Genomic DNA, 19,462 nt, shown 5'->3' with positions numbered 1-19,462 from the left:
AAATACAATATACCAACTTATAGTTCAGCATTACAGTGTTTATCGATTATTTAAATGCTTACTTAGTTTATCCTTGGTGTTACATATTAGGTTCGACATGTTTCATGGTCTGAGAGAGGAATGTAAAAAAAAAAAAAAAAGTATATGCTAACTGCCCAGATTTTTATTTTTTTTTATAAAATGAATGTCATATTCTAAATATCACCTGGCTTTTTCTGTGTTGTATATTCAAGGATCTTTGAATAGAATTAACAGAAGACTATTGCTCCTAAGTGATGATCAGACTACTGGTATTTTAAGGTAAGGTATTTTACAAATTTCACTGACCCCACAACAGGGTGGTTTATAATACGTTGGTATGTGGCGCCCTCTGCTGTTAACTACTATAGTGACCACGGTGATCAACTGCCTTCCTATATCAGGGGTGTCAAACTCATTTTAGGTTGAGGGCCGGATAGGAAAAAAATTAACCATGTGTAAAATATTATTTTTATTTTTTATTAGTGATGCACCGATGTTGATTTTTCAAGGCCAAGTCCAATTTTTTTACAAGCAAATTTGCCGATTCTGTAGCATGAGCAGTTGTTGTTGATTTAAATTTGATTATATAATTTCAAGATTTACAGCAAAAACAGCATGCTCTGACTACAGTTTTGTGAAATTATGATACATAAGACACCTGCACAAAACAAAAATTGCAGATGGACTGAATGAAAATGCAAATTCACTCTCTGTCAGTAGGTGGCGCTTATGGAACAGCAGCGATATAGCGTAAACACAACTTTATACGGAGATAAAGAGGGGAAAAAAATGCCTTCGAAACTTTTCTGTCAGTTCACTTCAGAGATACATTTATATAAACCTCAATATTTATATTTTTCTTCCTATATTTCGCGAACAGTGAGCTTGTGCCTGGTACAGTATTTCCCCTGCTGGCGCGTCTGTGTTCTCCTCTTTGCGTCCGTATTCAGCGTTTGCCTGTTTTAACGTCCTGTTTACAGACTTTGTAATATTTCCACACAAATGACAGTCTGGGAAATTATTGCAAAGCAGTTTGCTTGCAAGTCCAGAACAGAGATTGGCCAAAATAAAACTAAAAATCGTTGGGATTTATGGCTGGTGTCATACATCTCTATTTTTTTTTTTTTTTATTATTATTATTATTGTTCAATTCATTCCCCGGGCCGTATGCTTACACCCCTGCTATATATAATAACAAAAATGTATCATGGATTGATATCATGGATCATGGATTTTCAACGAGGGAGGGGGGTAATTTTCTCTCCAAATAATATCCAGCAGAGGGCAGCAGAGATTAAAAATAATATAAACGTAACTTTCCATTGTAACTTATTAAACCATTTCCGTTGACATTTGATTCCAATTGCATTGTTTTAACACAGAGAAAAAACTAATATACTATAAAAAGTAATGAATCAATCTTCACTAATAATGGTACAACCCCCGGGCCGTAGACTGACGCGAACAGCTGGAGAAGGGCTTGGTTTTGTGACGCGCCCCACGTGTGTTCTGCACGAAAATAAATAACACACGCGAGCGCGCACAGCAGACATTCCTTCAGCCTGTTAGACATAATAATGCTGGACTTCATCGGTCTCCTACATTCGCACTTTAATTCGCGGGTGAATGGCATGATGATATAATGCGCAATATTTGGATGACCTTCTCATCGGAAGCGCTGGGAATGTGTCTCCAGTTTTTCCAGTTTGACTCCAGGCAGCTGGATACCCGCAAACCATAAAGCGACTCTTCAATGCAGCCCGACACGGACTAATGCTTAAGTATTATTATCATCATTCATCAAAATGGACTGTCTATCACGCACTGCGTACTGGCCTCTTATTCGCTTTCTGCTGCCACTAGCCATTACTAATATAGCCATAGACTTCGGAGAACAGGTGAGATATTATGACATTATAACTTTGAACTTGTACACCTTGTTATTTTGACATTTAACCGCTTTTTACGGCACGGACTGCAGTGAAATGTATGTAAATATACACGTTGAACTTTGGTGAAGATACATGAAGGTCAGATTGGGTCCAATAATAGCCTAATGTGTTAGTATTTCTCACGAATCTTATCCCTAGGGTAGTGTGGCGTAGTGGTCAAAGATTTGAGCTCATAATCTAAAGGTTTTAGGTTCAAATCCCACAAGAGTTGAGCCGTGGTGCTCAAGGGTACAAGGAAACAAGGTGAAGGTAGATTTTATAAGTTGAACTATTAGTTGTTTTTTATTATCACAACCAAAACAGTGGTTTGGTGTTTGTGTATGCCACCTTTTATGTTTTTGATATTTCGTGAATTGTTTTGTCTTTAACAATTATGGTTTTACTTAATGGTTTTACTTACAATTTAGCAGAAAAGCTTATAATAGGCTGTTTAATGGCAGGTTCCATTATGACAATTATTGGTCTAGTTTAAACTCCATTTTTCCTGTACACTAATAGTAATAGTTGAGTGTTTTTTGTAGACTTCAAGCTAAATATTTGTAATGAGTTAAAAAAAAAAAAAAAAAAAAAAATGCACTGGAGTTAAAAGTCTCCCTGTATCTCCTGAGTTTCTTTAAGTTATAACACCTTGTCCAGATGCATTTTGCCAGGCATCACTACAAATAAATGTTCTATCTCTGGCAGTTGTGTCATGGATAACCATGTGTTTTTAATTATTGATTGTATTTCCCAGAATGCAGTAGGTTTTAAGTAAGTTCTTGAGGATGTGCTCTCTGTGTGCATGAGTAGCCTACTCTTCTTGCATAACATGCTACCACTGCCACTCTTTTTGAAGTAAAACAAAGATCTGGTTATTGAGTCACTGGACTTTAAAATACATCTGCTTCAAATAAAAAACAGTTACAGTAGATGTCCTCAGTGATATATGGGGTAAAAACCTATTTTTAGTGTCTTTTACGTGTATTGAGTCCAGAAAAAAAAAAAATTCAGATAGCAACAAAAACAGTGCACAAAAATCTTTACCCTTCTTATACTACATACTACCTCTTATAACCTCCTTGAACCTGCTGTCAGGTCCATAAATTGCTCAAACTGTCCTTGTTCAGTGTCATTACTGTTAAACTACTAGAGAAATATGTGGAAGGGCATGTTAGAAGCTCTGATTGTGTCCTTGTTTGAATACGTATGCTACAACTAGATGCCTTTATTTTTGTCATACAACTCATAATTATCAATATTTAACTGAAGGATTGACTGTGAAGATTGTATAGCTTGGGCATACAGTATTAAAGATTATTTTTTAACAGATATGCACTGAGTAAAATCAAAGGATGGTTCATCAGGTTCATCAAGTTCATCAAGGTGCAAAGGTCAACCAAGTTGGGGTTGATAAATAGTTTTTGCCCATGTCTTAATATTGCTACTTTAGTCTGTGGCACACTGATCTGTTAACAGACCTAATGCATGTGTTTCACATGTTAGCCTAGGTTTTTGTCCTTTAGTGTTAGACCATGACCATCTTATTAAGTACCGGTGTGTGTGCGTTAGAGCGAGGAGTAGACGGGGCAAGGATTAGTCTTATGTAACTATTGTGTGAGTGTATTTTTAGCAGCAATCTTATTGTCTCTCTGTCTATCGTGTTCTTGTAGATAGCTGCACAAATAGGGTGCAAAATGGTGTTTTCCATGAGTGTGTGTGTGTGTGTGTGTATATATATATATATATATATATATATACACTACCAGTCAAAAGTTTGGAAACATTACTATTTTTAATGTTTTTGAATGAAGTCTCTTATGCTCATTAAGGCTGCATTTATTTCATAATAAATACAGAAAAAAAACAATAATATTGTGAAATAATATTGTGTATGATTTAAAATTATGGTTTTCTGTTTTAATATACTTTAAAATATAATTTATTTCTGTGATGCAAAGCTGAATTTTCAGCATCATTACTACAGTCTTCAGTGTCACATGATCCTTCAGAAATCATTCTAATATGATGATTTATTATCAATGTTGGAAACAGTTGTGCTGCTTAATATTATTTTATAACCTTGTGATACTTTTTCAGGATTCTTTGATAAATAAAATGTTAAAAAATATCAGCATTTATTTAAAATAGAAATCTTTTGTAACAATATACACTACCGTTCAAAAGTTTGGGGTCAGTAATTTTTTTACTTTCTTTTTTTTTTTGAAAGAAATTAATAGTTTTATTCAGCACGGGTGTGTTAAATTGATAAAAAGTGATATTAAAGATTTATATTGTTAGAAAAGATTTATATTTTGAATAAATGCTGTTCTTTTTAACCTTTTATTCATCAATGAATCCTGAAAAAAATATCACAGGTTCCAAAAAAATATTAAGCAACACAACTGTTTTCAACATTGATACCTGAGTATCAAATCAGCATATTAGAATGATTTCTGAAGGATCATGTGACACTGAAGACTAGAGTAATGATGCTGAAAATTCAGCTTTGATCACAGAAATAAATTATATTTTAAAGTATATTAAAATAGAAAACCATAATTTTAAATTGTAATAATATTTCACGATATTATTGTTTTTTCTGTGTTTATTATGAAATAAATGCAGCCTTAATGAGCATAAAAACATTAAAAATAGTAATGTTTCCAAACTTTTGACTGGTAGTGTATATATATAGTCAAAATCTGCTAAGGGGTAACTAAATGTAACAAATCATGTAAAAATGCATCATCTTTTATTGGAAAATTAAACAACAAACTCTGATGCCTGAATCTTTTAAACAACTAAGAAGGTAGTTATCAAACTACATTGTTTAAAAATCACCTGTCAAGTTTATAATACATATTACATCAGCATATGAGAGTCAAATTGGACAACTAGGGACTCATCTCAAGATCACTCATTTTAACATCTATTAACAAAATTATTAAAAAACGATCAGTCAAGAATAGAAAATTATTGAAAATATTCAAATCAGAATGTCAGAATCAGAATGTGTAGTTTGTGCATAAAAATGTCTGTCATAACCAACACAATGGTGAACGATGTTCACAAACCCTGCTTTAGATTGGCATTTATTCTCTTTAGACATTAAACAGAGGTCCTGACTCTCTGTGGTCATTAAAAATCCCAGATGTCCTTCGAAAAAGAGTAGCATCCTGGCCCAATTTGCCCAATGGCCTCTGTCCATCATGCCATCCTTAATCATCCCCATATACTGATTGGCTTCATCACTCTGTCTCCTCTTCACCAATAAGCTGGTGTGTGGTGGGCGTTCTGGCGCAATATGGCTGCCGTTGCATCATCCAGGTGGATGCTGCACATTGGTGGTGGTTGAGGAGATTCCGCCTTCCATATGTAAAAGCGCTTTGTGTACCCAGAAAAGCGCTATATAAATGTAAGGAATTATTATTATTTTTATTATTATAATTATTATTTAGCATGCAGTGTGAAGTATTTTACTTAGTTCCCTGATCATTCCGATTCAAGTTCAGTGAGTGAAGAACGAATTTATACTCGTTATCGTCTTTGACAGATGGCATGTTGAAGCCGCCCAGGCCGCCATTTTCTCCCTTTTTGGAAAACGAGGACCTCTGCTTCTCTTAAATACTACCATGTATTGTGCATGTATAATTTTGACAGACATTGATGTTGTGATATTCAAATGATGTGGATTTGAAAACAGATGGATTGTAATTTAATAATTATTATATCATAGCCGACAAGTAGCTTATTCAGTGCAGTGATTGATGCCCATGTGTGATGTTGATGTTTTTAGTGGTAATATTCCAACCGACAGCCAGCCTTTTTGACGGACTTCAAAGTTTTTGACCGATGTGATAAAGTGCATAAGGGGTGAACTATGTTTGATTTTTTGGGTAATTATAAAATGTGCTGGAGACATTCAAAATGCTTTTTGCATAGTTCATTATACTTTTTTACGGAATTAAGCCTATTTCATGGCTTAAATCAATTACATGTTACTCAGAGACATGTGTGGCTTGTCAAAAATGTTACATTCAGCTTTCGTAAATTCGTTGACTTCTGAAAATGAAGGAAAGGATGCATACATTTGTTTTTATTGTCTTTTAAAAACAAAAATCTTCCTTTTAAACCCATGAAAATGCAGATCCTGTTGAAAATTATACATATATACTGTATACACACACACACACACATATATATATATACAGCCAATGAGATTGCTTGCTCAACATAGTCTAGTCCTGCAAATAAGCTTTGTGGTTTACACAAAAATATGAAGCAGCACTGTTTTCAACACTGATAATGATAAGAAATGTTTCTTGAGCAGCAAAATCAGCATATTAGAATGATTTCTGAAGGATCGTGTGACACTGAAGACTAGAGAAATGATGCTGAAAATTCAGCTTTGCTATCACAGGAATAAATTACATTTTTAAATATATTAAAATAGAAAACTGGTATTTTTAAATGTAATTATATTTCAAAATATCACTTTTTTTACTGTATTTTTGATTAAATAAATGCATGCTTGGTGATCATGAGAGACTTCTTTTAAACATTTAAAAAGCTTATGGCAAAGTTTTGAACGGTACTATAACGGTATGTTGGTATGTCTCTTTCTCATGTCTTCTTCAGGCTCTGAACAGGGGTATCGCTTCTGTAAAAGAGGACAAGGTTGAGATGCTGGCCAGCTATGGTCTGGCATACTCGCTTATGAAGTTCTTCACTGGACCAATGAGTGACTTCAAAAATGTGGGACTCGTGTTTGTCAACAGTAAGAGGGAGAGAACCAAGGCAGTCTTCTGCATGGCTGTGGCTGGGGTCATTGCCATGATCCTCCACATCCTCATAGGTGTGTCTGTCTTGTGGATAAAATGTCTCAAAGATCTCATTAAAAGAACCACTGTAACTATAAAGTGTCATGTTGGTGACAAAGCAACTGCTAATTTGGGATGTAAAAAGTGGATTCTGTTGGATAGTCTACTAGATTTCATATTTTCCCAGCTTACACAGATCTGGGCTACTACATCATTAATAAGCTCCACCATGTGGATGATTCCGTTGGAAACAAGACAAGAAAGGCCTTCCTGTACCTCGCAGTATTTCCAATATTAGATGCAATGGTAAGTGTGACGCTTATATTATAATCTTAAGAAGTAATTCCAGATACTGCATAATCTAAAACCATATTTCAGACTTCTGGTGAAGCACAGGAAGTACAAAATGATGTATTTGTTTGAGACAATAGACTATTTATAGCTCTGCTTCTTGCTGAGGTGGAATAAAACCACTTCTTAAAGGTGCAGTGAGTGATTTTTGAGAAATGCTGTTGAAAGTAGATCAGACTGAGCACTACAACACATTGTAGCCAATCAGCAGTAGGGGGTGTATGCTCATGATGAGGGAGGAGAGAGAGTGAGTAAGAGGGAGATTTGAAGAAAGACTACAGAAATAGAAATGCCTTAGAGACATTAAAAAAGAGAAAAGGTCAGAGGAATATCGCTGAAAAAAGAAGGGCTGTGATCGAGCAAGAACTTTAGGACCCATGTTAATACAAGAATAGCTTTGCAGTGCTGGAGAGGCCTAAGCTTGAAGGCCTGTAAATGGATGATGAGATTGCGTTGTTCCTGCTCCATACATGAGTAACATTTTTTTTGCCATGTTTCACAAAACCAAGATATGCTGTAGTTGCAATGTTAGCTTAGTAACAGGACAGTTTTGAGTGTCATTGTTTGTCTGGAGCTGCTGTGCTGCTGGCGACTAACAACAAACTCTTGCTTTTATTTACTTTTGTGTACTGTATGTTCATTTTTTGTTCTTCCTTGTCATTGGTTTGTCATCTTCGCTATATTACATCAACTCTTGCGTTGTGTGTTCATGCATTTTGGGGGTGGATCAATGAAGGGATAGGTATGTTTGTTTGGGTTGATTTCAAATATCAACAGTATTTCTCAGAAATAGCTTACTGCACCTTTAAAGGGTTTAAAGTTCACTCAAAAATGAAAAAAAATGTCAGCAATTACTCACCTTCGTGTCATTCCAAACCCGTAAGACTTTCGTTCATCTTCAAAACACAAATGAAGATATTTTAAATGAAATCTGAGAGATTTCTGTCCCTCCATTGACAGCTACGGAACTACTGTACCACTTTAGTGCTTTATAAAGTTCATAAAGAGATCGTAAAATGAATCCATTAATTGAACGGTTTAGTCAAAAAAAAAAGAGACTTGCTGGCTTTATATTATGAACAGATTGAATTTAGGCTTTTATTCACATAAAAACATTGATCAGCAAACATAAACAGAAGCTCAACTTGCTTGCTGCACAAGAACAAACCTCGTTTTTCACAGAAGCTCAAACGTGCTGCGTAATGCACGAGAATGAGTCTCGTTGGCTCTCACACGCCAAGCAAGCAAGCTTGAGCTTCTGTTTGCCATATCTAATGTGTGTTGATGAATGTTTATATGTCAATAAAGTCAGGTCAGGTCAAGTCACCTTTATTTATATAGCGCTTTTTACAATGCAGATTGTGTCAAAGCAGCTTTACAGTGATAACTGGCAAGTAGTTTTGGCTGCACAGCAGCTCTAGAAGAAAATGGTGTCATTGTCCCGCTTAAGTAAATTCAGTATTGATTCATTCCTTTGTAAAAATCAATAGTTATTAATTTAGTTAATTCATCTATACATTGGAGAAAACAGTGATGCCATCGTCCAGCTCAGTTCAGTTCGCATACAATGGTGTCAATGCAGGCAGATCAAAAACATTGTTGAATTTCAAGTGTCCCCAACTAAAGCAAGCCAAAAGGTGACAGCGGCAAGGATCCCAAACTCGAACAGGTGACAAAAATGGAGAAAAAAAACCTTGGGAGAAACCAGGCTTAGTCGGGGGCACAGTTCTCCTCTGGCCAACAATGAACAGTGCATGATTATGATTCAGGCTGCATTACAGGTCAGAAGTCAGATTGGGATCGCAGCAGTCAAAATATTTAATCCAATTCCGTCTAGTTGAAGATCGGATTCATCACGCCTGTATGGAAATGTTTTTTTTGAGGATCTGTGCCACTGGCTGTCGTGTCGATGAGGCCTTCACAGGGGATGGTCTAATTAAAGCCTAAATTAAATCTGTTAATCCTTTACAAAATCAAAATATCTTCATTTGTATTTCAAAGAAGAATGAAAGTCTTATGGGTTGGAACACAATGAGGGTGAGTAAATGATGACAGAATTTTCATTTTTGGGTGAACTAACCCTTTAATGCTTCTATTTGGAATACTTGTAACATAATTTTTAAATTTGTTCTGTTTTGATTTTTCTGCAAAGGCGTGGATTCATGCTGGCATCCTCCTGAAGCATAAGTACAGTCTGCTAGTAGGATCTGCCTCCATCTCTGATGTTGTTGCGCAGGTAATAATACCAAGGTGACCTTTGTTAACGGTTGTGTGCTACATTCCCTGTTCCACAAATGAAAAAAAAAGTGTTGTAGTGATATTCTTATTTCTTCACTAAATGTTTACTTGTCTTCAGTGAGTTTGAGTTTTATTTATTTATGCTAGTAGTTTTTTGTGATATTGACATTGGTGACAAGAATTATGAAATTTCTATGGTATCAAAAATGTTGATATCATAACATCCTTATGGCATGTTAAATGATAAACTTTATCATAACATGGTTTGTTTTTGTTTGGGGGTGTAAGATGTTCTGGCTGCTGAAGAGCTATTTTGAGCACTCATTTTGCATTGCAGATTTGCATTAAAAAAGCTACAGAACATTCCCTTTTTACACACTGAATGCATGAAAATTTTTGCAGGTTTGTCATGTTTAAACATATATTTAAACTTGCCTAATATTTAATTGGTTTTTGACTTTCCTGTTCGCCTGCAGATAATATTTGTGGCGATCCTTCTCCAGAGTAACCTGGAATGTTTAGAGCCTCTTCTTATTCCCATTCTCTCTCTGTACATGGGAGCTCTGGTGCGATTCACTATCGTAGGACTGGGCTACTACTGTAATGTCCATGACAACATCCCTGAATCAAACAGCGTCGATCAGGGGGTACATTTATCAAGCAGATTTTTGCAGAAAATTTGGAAAATTGCTTCCTATATTCAGTACTGTACTTGTGGTCACTTTCAGGGTGATGTCACCGTAAGGAAGATGCTTAGTTTCTGGTGGCCGCTTGCCCTCATTTTAGCCACTCAGCGCATCAGCCGACCCATCGTCAATCTGTTTGTCTCTCGGGACCTCAAGGGCAGTGATGCATCGACTGAAGTGAGTACTGATGGGTGCTAGTATGTGCTGTGGCCAACAGTAGCACACAGCAGTCTGTTGTAACTCAATTGTGTGCGTTTGCTAGGCGGTAGCAGTCCTCACAGCTACATATCCGGTGGGTCACGTGCCCTATGGCTGGTTAACAGAACTACGTGCCGTCTATCCAGCTTTTGATAAGGTAAGTGGCATAGTAGTTCCCTCACAAGCAAAAAAATAACACATCTTTCTTCAAAAAATATAAAAATGTAATTCTTAAATAACTTATATAATTGTCTTTTGTTGTTTGGTACAAGTTTTTACATAAGAACTTTGAAACTTTTGTTTGGTTTGTCCTGAGGCTTCGGAAAGTTTTTTTTTTAGTCAACACCCGATGACTAGTGTTCACCATAAAATGCCTCATCCTGAAGACCTGTAATTAAATACCATTGAAAGACCTGCAACAGTCAGACTTTTTGATTCAGGCACATGTTTTGCCCCTTTCTGATTGGAAGGTTAGGTTTTAATTGTGTGGTTGTGTTGGTGAGTTTGAATGAAAGATTTAGGATGGGGAGAACTTGTTTTGTAACTTTTAAATGCTGTTTTTGCTATCACTTGCACTCAGTGTTCTTCTGGCAAGCAAGAAAAACAACATATTAGTTTTCATGGTTGAAGCACATAGTTATGTTGTGGGAGTGGAAACACCTTTCTGCTTTTAGATGGTTTGATAGATAATGTCAAATTAGTATGTTTTAAAGCACGGACATTGCTTTGTCGTTCTTTGTTAAATCTTTTCAAAAAATAATTTTTGTGGTTTAGCTTTATAATTTCACCTGTATCATTCTGAGGTTAATTAACATATATTTGTACTCCTTTTTTAACAGAATAACCCTACCAATAAGTTAGCCAGTGGTCTGACGGTCACCACATCACACATCAAGAGGTTCACTCTCTGCTGTTTTATTCTCTCTTTAGCGGTAAGATCTTTTAATCAAACCTCAATGTGTGGAGTCACTTTTTTTTTTTTTTTTTTAAAGAAATTAATAATTTTATTCAGCAAGTTCAAGTCAGGTCAAGTCACCTTTATTTATATAGCACTTTTTACAATGCAGATTGTGTAAAAGCTGCTTTACAGTGATAGAGGGAACATAATTTTGGCTGTAAAGCAGCTTTAGATGAAAATAGTGTCATTATCCAACTTAAGTAAGTTCAGTATTGATTCATTCTGTTGTAAAAAATAATTCATTATTAATTTAGTTTATTTATCTATACAGTAACTCTGGAGAAAACGGTAATGTCATTGTCCAACTCAGTTCAGTTTGCATACAATAATGTCAATGCAGGCAGCTCAGTGATATTGTTGGATATCAAGTGTCTCCAACTAAGCAAGCCAGAGACGACAGTGGCAAGGAACCCAAACTCCATCAGGTGACAAAAATGGAGAAAAAACCTTGGGAGAAACCTGGCTCAGTCGGGGGCACAGTTCTCCTCTGGCCAACAAATTAACACTGCATGATTATGATTCAGGCTGCATTACAGGTCAGAAGTCAGATTGGGATCAGAAAAGTCAAAATATTTGGTCTAGTTGACAATCTCTGCTGACACTTCAGAGATGCGTTGTGGTCATGTTAAGGTGCTAAATAAGAAAAGGATCTACCGCAATATAGATCGCAATAGAGGTGAAGGACTATAATGTGTTAAGAGCTCACTCAAGTACAGGGATGCCAAACCATTTAGTGCTTTGTAAATAATTAGCAAGATTTTAAAATGTATACAATGTTTAATAGGGAGCCAGTGCAGTGTTGACAGAACCAGGCTAATACGGTCATACTTCCTGGTTCTAGTAAGAACTCTAGCTGCTGCGTTTTGGACCAGCTGGAGTATGTTTATTAAGCGTGCAGGGCAACCACCCAGAAAAGCATTACAATAATCTAGCCATGAGGTCAGGAATGCATAAACTAACTGTTCCACATTTGTCATTGAGAGCATGTTTTATTTTAGATATATTTTTAAGATGGAAGAATGCTGTTTTACAGATACTAGAAATGTGGCTTTCAAATGAATGTTTGGTACCAAAGAGCACTACCAGGTTCCTAACTGACGATGAAGACTTAACAGAGCAGCCATCAAGTGTTAGGCCAGTTTCACACCACACGTATCAGCAGAGCGTAAGCAGCGTGTATTTTTTTTTCAGTACCCATTTTAACAGATTAGAGCATTCACACCGCATGCAGAGGCTGCGTGGCAGCACGTTGGAGGAGCAGAAGCAGCAGTGCCGCGATCGTTTCGTGCTGGGTCTATTTTTGCTGCACTGCTAACTCTCAATTAAAGTGAAAGTACACTTTTGATGAACAAAATAAATATGATTTATAGAAGATTTACCCATTTAACTGTTTTTCAATTATTTTCAGTTTGGGTGAAAGTATAGTGTATTATAAAAAACTAAAGTAAACTAGCCAGAAAATATGATATATAAACATTTTTTTTTAGTTATTACAGAGACATGTAGGCTATAGGCAGCAATTCCGAAATCAAACCCAAGTTTGTGGTCTTTTTTTCTCTGAGTTTGCTGTCTTGTAAACATGTGCATGCGGCAGATGATGTAAACACAAAGCTTACCTCATTCATGTGCAGCAATATGACACAAGGCTCCTTGTTTATTTGTTATTTACGTTTATATGAGAATGTTGCACACCTCCCCATGTTAACAAACTTTCAAGACTATCAAGTTTATAAATGACCAACTTATAAAAACATATTTATAATTGTCTTTGTAAAGAAATGCTCACTTATATGTAGCTTGGAGCCACTGCTGTGACGCTGTACAAACACTTCCAGTGTGAATGCTTGCGCGTCTCTGCAGCTGCAGTTCACGCTGTAGTTACGCTCGTTAATGAGTTTAGACAATTCTTCCTCTCCTATAGCAATGAATGAATGGAATTTTTCCTCAGGAACAGTGCACTGTCTGATGCGATACTGTAGTAGACGGTTGCATGGTTATAATTTTCTCTCTAATATTATTAATCTTTCAAGTAAAGAAGTCAGTACTGCATGGAGTACTGTATGGAGACGTCAGAAGTTGAAGCTTTATTTCTTGTTAATTTAGCCACCATATCAAATAAATTCCAAGGGTTGTGTTTGTTTTCTTTTTAATGCAAGGATTCATTAAATTGATAAAAAAAAAAACAGTAAAGACATTTATAATGTTACAAAATATTTCTTTTATAAATAAATGCTGTTCTTTTGAACTTTCAATTCATCAAAGAAAGTGTATCACGGTTTCCTAAAAATATTAAGCAGCTCAACTGTTTTTAGCTTTGATATTAATAAGAAATGTTTCTTGAGCATAAGCATCAAATCAGCATATTAGATCATGTGGTCATAGGATCATGTCACACTGAAAAATGGAGTAATGGCTGCTGAAAACTCATTGAAGAAATAAGTTACATTTTAAAATATATTAAAATTATATTTAAATAGAAAAGTTATTGTGAATTGTAATGGTAATTCACAATATTACTGTTTTTACTGTATTTCTGGTCAAATAAATGCAGCCTTTTGCTACAATTCTCAGCTACAGTTCTTATCCCCTGACATCTGTGATTTCATGTACCAATTCGGTACTTAAAGTCTTTTAATTTATTATTTGTCGATATAATATAAATTCATTATAAAAACCCTATTTAAGGAAACTTCACAAGTTTATAGCAGTGACTGTTTATAATAAATTTGCTTAAATGAGACAAGACCTACTTATATATTTTAAAATGTAACTTATTCTTTCTTGACACTGAAAATGGGCAGTCTTCGTAGTTTCTGCGATTTAGCTCTATTTATTAGGGGTTCAAGCATGTAGCGCTGAAATCCTAATATAATTGTTAGAATTTCCAAGGATCAGCTTTCTTCCCTAAAAGTGAGGAGTGAAGTCGTAGAGACTTGAAACTTTAAGGGGTGGTAGTACTAAAGAGCTATTTTGGAGTGTGTCACTTTTTTCGATTCTCTAATTGTTGTCGTTTTCTGTACAGCATCATGGATAATGTAGTTTTTCACCAGGAATTCCACTTTTAAACAATTATTTTAAAAATAAGCTGAAATAATGCGGGCTGACAGCTTCAACAGAAGCAAAGGCCATTGATTAACAACCTCGTAGCTCACAGTAGGTCTGTCTTTAAAAGTTTATGTTATTGTTCAAAATCTATTTCCTTATGGAGAAGATGGAGTTTTTTACATCTGGAACCCAACTGTTGCACTCTATAGGGCTGAAGAGATTTCTTTCAAAAACTTTTTTCTTGACCCAAACTTTGGAATGGTAGTTTGTTTTTGTTTTTTTTAACCTCCAAGATAGATCATGAAAATGCTTGCTTTAGTTGGAAATTTTGCTTTAGTTGGAGTATAGCATGTCACATCCCAGGACATGTCAGCTATTTTATATTTAATATTTACAACTACTCATCTAAAAAGTGTTTGCATGTATAATTAAGAAATAGAAAAAATGTAAATAAAAAAATAAAATAGGTTAGATGTAGCATGCAGTATCACAGCACAGTTGTCACTGCTTAACTGTCACCTACAGAAAAAAAAAAAAGAAAAAAAAAATTGCTGAACCGGATTTCCTTAACACATTCCCTGCAGATATTTTCATAATGTATTTGGTTTCATTTTGGTAAAGCATGTCAAAGTTAGGGGCTGGTCAGATCAGCTGCTCAAGTTTCAACATAACAAATGGTTCCTCTTCTGCACCTTAAAACGACATGCATTTTTCAAATGCCATAAAATCAGTAAACACATTTCAGTTCACACCTAGGTCGTAAACCCCTTTTTTCATCTGTTTACTTGTTTTGCTTTTACCTCAGGGCCTGAAGACAAAAAAAAAAAAAAAACCCCAACAGGCTGCAATGAGTCAATTTATATAATGCAAGTACAACAGGGCTGTTGGAAAGCAGATGTTACACATATGGAGAAGGTTTTACTTTATTATGGAAAAAAAAAAAAAACTAATAAAATGCTTTCTTACAATAGCAGTGAGGATAAACAATCAACAATGTATCCATGTTGTGAACAGGCAAATGACAGAACAAACTATAGAGCTTGGCTGGACATGTCACAGTTTTTGGCATTTGTTTTAGTTTTCCGTGACATGACTTGTAGGTGTGTGATGTGCAATTATGATTAGAGGATTAAATCAAATTAAAATAAACAACACATGTACGTACATCTTGCACACCCTCTTTTCTAAATGGCACCAGGCGAGACGTTTCAAAACAGCCTGAAGATCTTTGGCAGCTTTCCTGCTTCTTGTTTTATAATGATACCAGAGAAAACAGGTCAAATAATCTTGCAGGAGATCTTTTTAACGAACCAGCAAAACATAATTACAGTACAACAAATGTGGGTTTTTATTTTATTTTTATTTTACTTTATATTATTTTACTTTATTTTATTTTATGTATTTAAAGCCTGAGGAAATACTACAATTACTGAGGGGTTTGTGGCTAGAACTGTGGTAAGGAGTGAGCAGTAAAGGTCAAAGCCAAGTGCAGATTATATGACTCAAGCCCATCTCTTTTAACTTGGTCAGATGTGGAGGATCTTTCACTGAAAACAGGCACGCCAGGCCTTTTGTCTGACTCAATTGTGCCAGAAGAGAGGAATGCCCGTAGGCAGGGCGTCGAGCAGGCTTGGCGTGAGACAATTGTATAATCTTGTCTTGCTGGAATGAGAAGAGTCTCATAACAAAGACGCAGTCAAAACTAACTGGTACATGGTGATGCGGGAGTGAACCAATATGTTTACTAGACATAATGCATATGATGGTGCACATTTTTATTTAATTGGCATACAATTGACATACAATAAGGTTCAATTTGTTAATATTAGATATACACTACCATTCAAAAGTTTGGGGTCAGTGTGATTTTTTTTTTTTAAGATATTAAAGGGATAGTTCAACCAAAAATGAAAATTCCGTCATTTACTCCCCCTCAAGTTGTTCCAAACCTGTATAAAGAAAGATATCTGGAAGAATGTTTGTAACCAAGCAGATCTCGTCCCCCATTGACTACCATAGTAAGAAAAAAATACTACAATGGGGGGTGAGATCTGCCCCATTTCTGATCAATTTCAGGTTATTATTTAATAAATAAATAATTTAGTTAATATAATCATTCATTTTAATTCATCGCTTCTTGTATTTTTCATTTGTAAGTCACTTCATATAAAATCATAAAATCATTTGCTAAATAAATGTAAATGTCATGTTTTGTGAACAAATATGAATTAACAGTCATATATTTATGAATTAACTTGGATAAAAATGCTACCTAATGCATTAACCATGTCACATTTTTTGTAATTTTGTATAACATCTTGACACAAAATTATAAATTAAGTGATTTGTGCACATATATTTACCACTGGACAGAAAAAGTGAGTCATTTTGCTCTGTCTCCCGTTAATTTCTCTGTGTCTGTGTTTGCCAGATGTGTTTCATTATATTCTGGACCCCTCATATTTCTGAGCGCATCCTGGTCGATGTCATCGGGGTGGACATGGCCTTCGCACAGCTCTGCATCATTCCACTGAGAGTCTTTTCCTTTTTCCCTCTACCTGGTACCATTACGTCTTTTATTTGACCTTTGGACTTTTTATACAATCTTAAATAATTTGCAGTGCCTTACATCTATGTGACCTTGTGTCTGTGTCTACAGTTACGGTTCGAGCTCATCTAACAGGCTGGTTAATGACGTTGAAGAAAACTTTTGTCCTGGCACCTAGTTCAGTTCTGCGCATCGTTGTGCTCATCACCAGCCTTCTGGTGCTGCCTTACATGGGGTTAGTATACAGCAGGAATATGCAAATATTCTAAATGCACCTTAAAAAATATCTTCGAAATGTGTTTCTGCTCAGAATGTGATCTGTGAAGTAATTAGCTGTCATGCTGCTTCTAAATTTTTACTGAGTCTAAAAATAAACCAATTCAAATCCCTGTCTGCATTTTGTGAATTAATTATGACTCCGCTCTCCAGCTAATGCAGTCTGCTGCAGCAACATTTAAAATAAACTCAGAAAATTGTTCTTTAAAGGGTTTGTTGATCAGAGCAACTGTACAGCATTAAATTGTACATTTTATTAGCTGGTACCGTATTGAAACCACATTTGTCTTGTTGATGTTATTTTGTCTTTGTGCAGGGTGCATGGTGCCACACTGGGAGTGGGGTCTTTATTAGCAGGATTCATGGGGGAATCCACCATGGTTGCAGTGGCTGCCTGTTATGTATACCGAAAGCAGGTGAGGAACCATCGGGCTGTGAAAGTTTATATAAATATTAAAGAAGGTGTCCTACCTTATTTTTCAGTGCACAAGTGATACAATACAGATTGTTTTAAAGCAGCATCACCATAATAAACAGGAAAATGACAGAATCAGTGATGCAAACTTTATCAAACATGAGAAAAATTCAAATTCTGCTGTAAAGCAGCTTTAAAAGGACAATAGTGTCATTATTCAGCTCAAGTCAGTTCAGTGTTGATTCAGTTTAGTTCAATAACTGTGTAAAGTTAATCTATTTTAAAATGAATTTGATTTATCTCTACAGAAGACAATATTGTCATTATCCAGCTCAGTTGTGTGAGACTTAGAATTCATTAGCCAGTGTAGATAAATAACTACAAGAATAACAAAGTGCAGTATTCGGCAAAACTATTTGCGCTAAAAAGATATGTGTGGTATGATTGTGATGATAATTTTTTATTAAATATGATAAATACCAGTTTGCAACATCTAGCAGCATACATAAGTTTTGTTTTGTACAGTTAAAATGAATTAAAATCAGTCGGAAGCCTTGCACATTCAGTTTACAATTGGTCAACCTGCTCTTATTATATTCATTTATAATATTATTTATTTATAATATTATAATAGTATAATAGTATAATATTACTTATGCTCTTAGAATTTTCATTTTTGGGTGAAAAAATTCCTTTAATGCAATTCAAGAGTATTATCGTCTCAAAGGTCCTAGACTTTTAACATACTTTACACAGATATTCTATTATCTATTCTCTATATGTATTCTCTAGTATCTATTCTACAATATTTATTATTCTCAATTTCTGTTGTCAGAAGAAATCCCCAGAAGCAGAAATGGTTGTGGAGGAGGATAACTCTTCCCCAATGACTCAAATCACTTCCAGGACAGAATTAGATGTCATTGAAGAGGCTGAGAATGAGCCGATGGAAAGAGAAGACGAGTGAATCAGATCATTGAAAGAAAAAGCAAGAGTAGAATACTGTACACATGTTTTTCTTTCATTTGGAGATGGTGAAGATGTGGATATCTGCAGCTGTACAGTGTCTTAGATTTTTGACAATGAGTGTTAACTAGTACTTTATTCTATGGAACTAATGTGTCTATCTTTCTACAATCTCTGCATTACCTCAGTGGAACAGTGAGACTGAGTGGTGCTTGTATGGGGTAGAATGAGCGGATTTGCATGTCTACATCAGATGCACTCCTGCACTTTTTGAACTGAGGCATATTTACAGACGTCTTCCAGAGTTCCTATTCTGCAAGCCTATGAAAATTTTTTGCCAAAATAAACCCTCACATCAGAAAATAAATTCTTGGAGAAAGAGTGCTTCAAAAACAGGCTTGAAAGATGTTTTAGTGACAATCTGCTGAATTTTGACCCTGAGACATACTGTCCGTTTTCCTCTTGCATTGAGACGCACAATGAACAGTTACACTTTGAGTGTATTATAACTTGCTTAAAAGGAATATCTTTTACTGACTTGGCGCAGACTAGATTTGATAGTAGATTTCAATTGATTTATTTTTGTATTCACTACACAAATGTTGTATACTTTGCAAATGTCACTATGGAGTTATAATACAGTAGACTATTTATTTGAGCTTTTGTTAATGCATGAACGTCATTTGATCCAGTATTCTGTGCTGGGACCACATTATAGAATCCATTTTATTTCATTTTACAGATCTTAGAAATGTACTATAAGCTTTACTTTCACTATCTCTTTTGTCAAAATACTAAATGGAATGCAATTTGGAGAGTTTTTAGGGCCTGCTTTACTTTAGGTCTCTTGTTACTCGGTGCTTGTGGCCTAACTGAATGACAGATCATATGTCGGCAAATACAAATAAACTAAGCACATTATGAAGGCATTAATGTGCTTATTAAACAAATGTTTGGCTAAAGTTGTTCTTATTTGCATTTCTCATCTGTTTTGTGCATATTAAATTGA

The 19,462-nt window shown here is 35.3% G+C and overlaps 1 protein-coding gene across 2 annotated transcripts; it reads left to right on the top strand.

The window, feature by feature from the left end:
- Positions 1-1,482: 1,482 nt before the first annotated feature.
- ankha (ANKH inorganic pyrophosphate transport regulator a) lies at positions 1,483-19,403 on the top strand. 2 transcript variants are annotated; one of them, XM_051882399.1, is made up of 12 exons: positions 1,483-1,919; positions 6,591-6,807; positions 6,960-7,078; positions 9,276-9,359; positions 9,838-10,008; positions 10,090-10,224; positions 10,310-10,402; positions 11,085-11,177; positions 16,680-16,809; positions 16,908-17,031; positions 17,389-17,488; positions 18,326-19,403. In XM_051882399.1, exons 1-12 carry the CDS (start codon positions 1,827-1,829, stop codon positions 18,452-18,454), a joined length of 1,488 nt encoding a protein of 495 aa, XP_051738359.1. In that variant the 5' UTR covers positions 1,483-1,826; the 3' UTR covers positions 18,455-19,403. The 2 variants fall into 2 exon arrangements, with proteins under 2 accessions (XP_051738359.1, XP_051738358.1); XM_051882398.1 differs by having other exon boundaries at positions 1,489-1,919; positions 18,323-19,403.
- The last annotated feature ends 59 nt before the right edge of the window (positions 19,404-19,462 follow it).

Source organism: Ctenopharyngodon idella, chromosome 23, assembly GCF_019924925.1.
Source record: "Ctenopharyngodon idella isolate HZGC_01 chromosome 23, HZGC01, whole genome shotgun sequence".
NCBI classification, from domain to species: Eukaryota; Metazoa; Chordata; class Actinopteri; order Cypriniformes; family Xenocyprididae; genus Ctenopharyngodon; species Ctenopharyngodon idella.
This window is presented reverse-complemented; position numbering and strand designations above follow the sequence as displayed.

What these genes read in the sequence shown, in the direction of transcription:
- ankha (XM_051882398.1), top strand. Translation starts at nt 1,827, where the DNA reads ATGGACTGTCTATCACGCACTGCGTACTGGCCTCTTATTCGCTTTCTG. An exon ending in CCATAGACTTCGGAGAACAG is followed by an intron (nt 1,920 to 6,590) that starts GTGAGATATTAT and finishes TGTCTTCTTCAG; the next exon opens with GCTCTGAACAGGGGTATCGC. An exon ending in TCTATCCAGCTTTTGATAAG is followed by an intron (nt 10,403 to 11,084) that starts GTAAGTGGCATA and finishes CTTTTTTAACAG; the next exon opens with AATAACCCTACCAATAAGTT.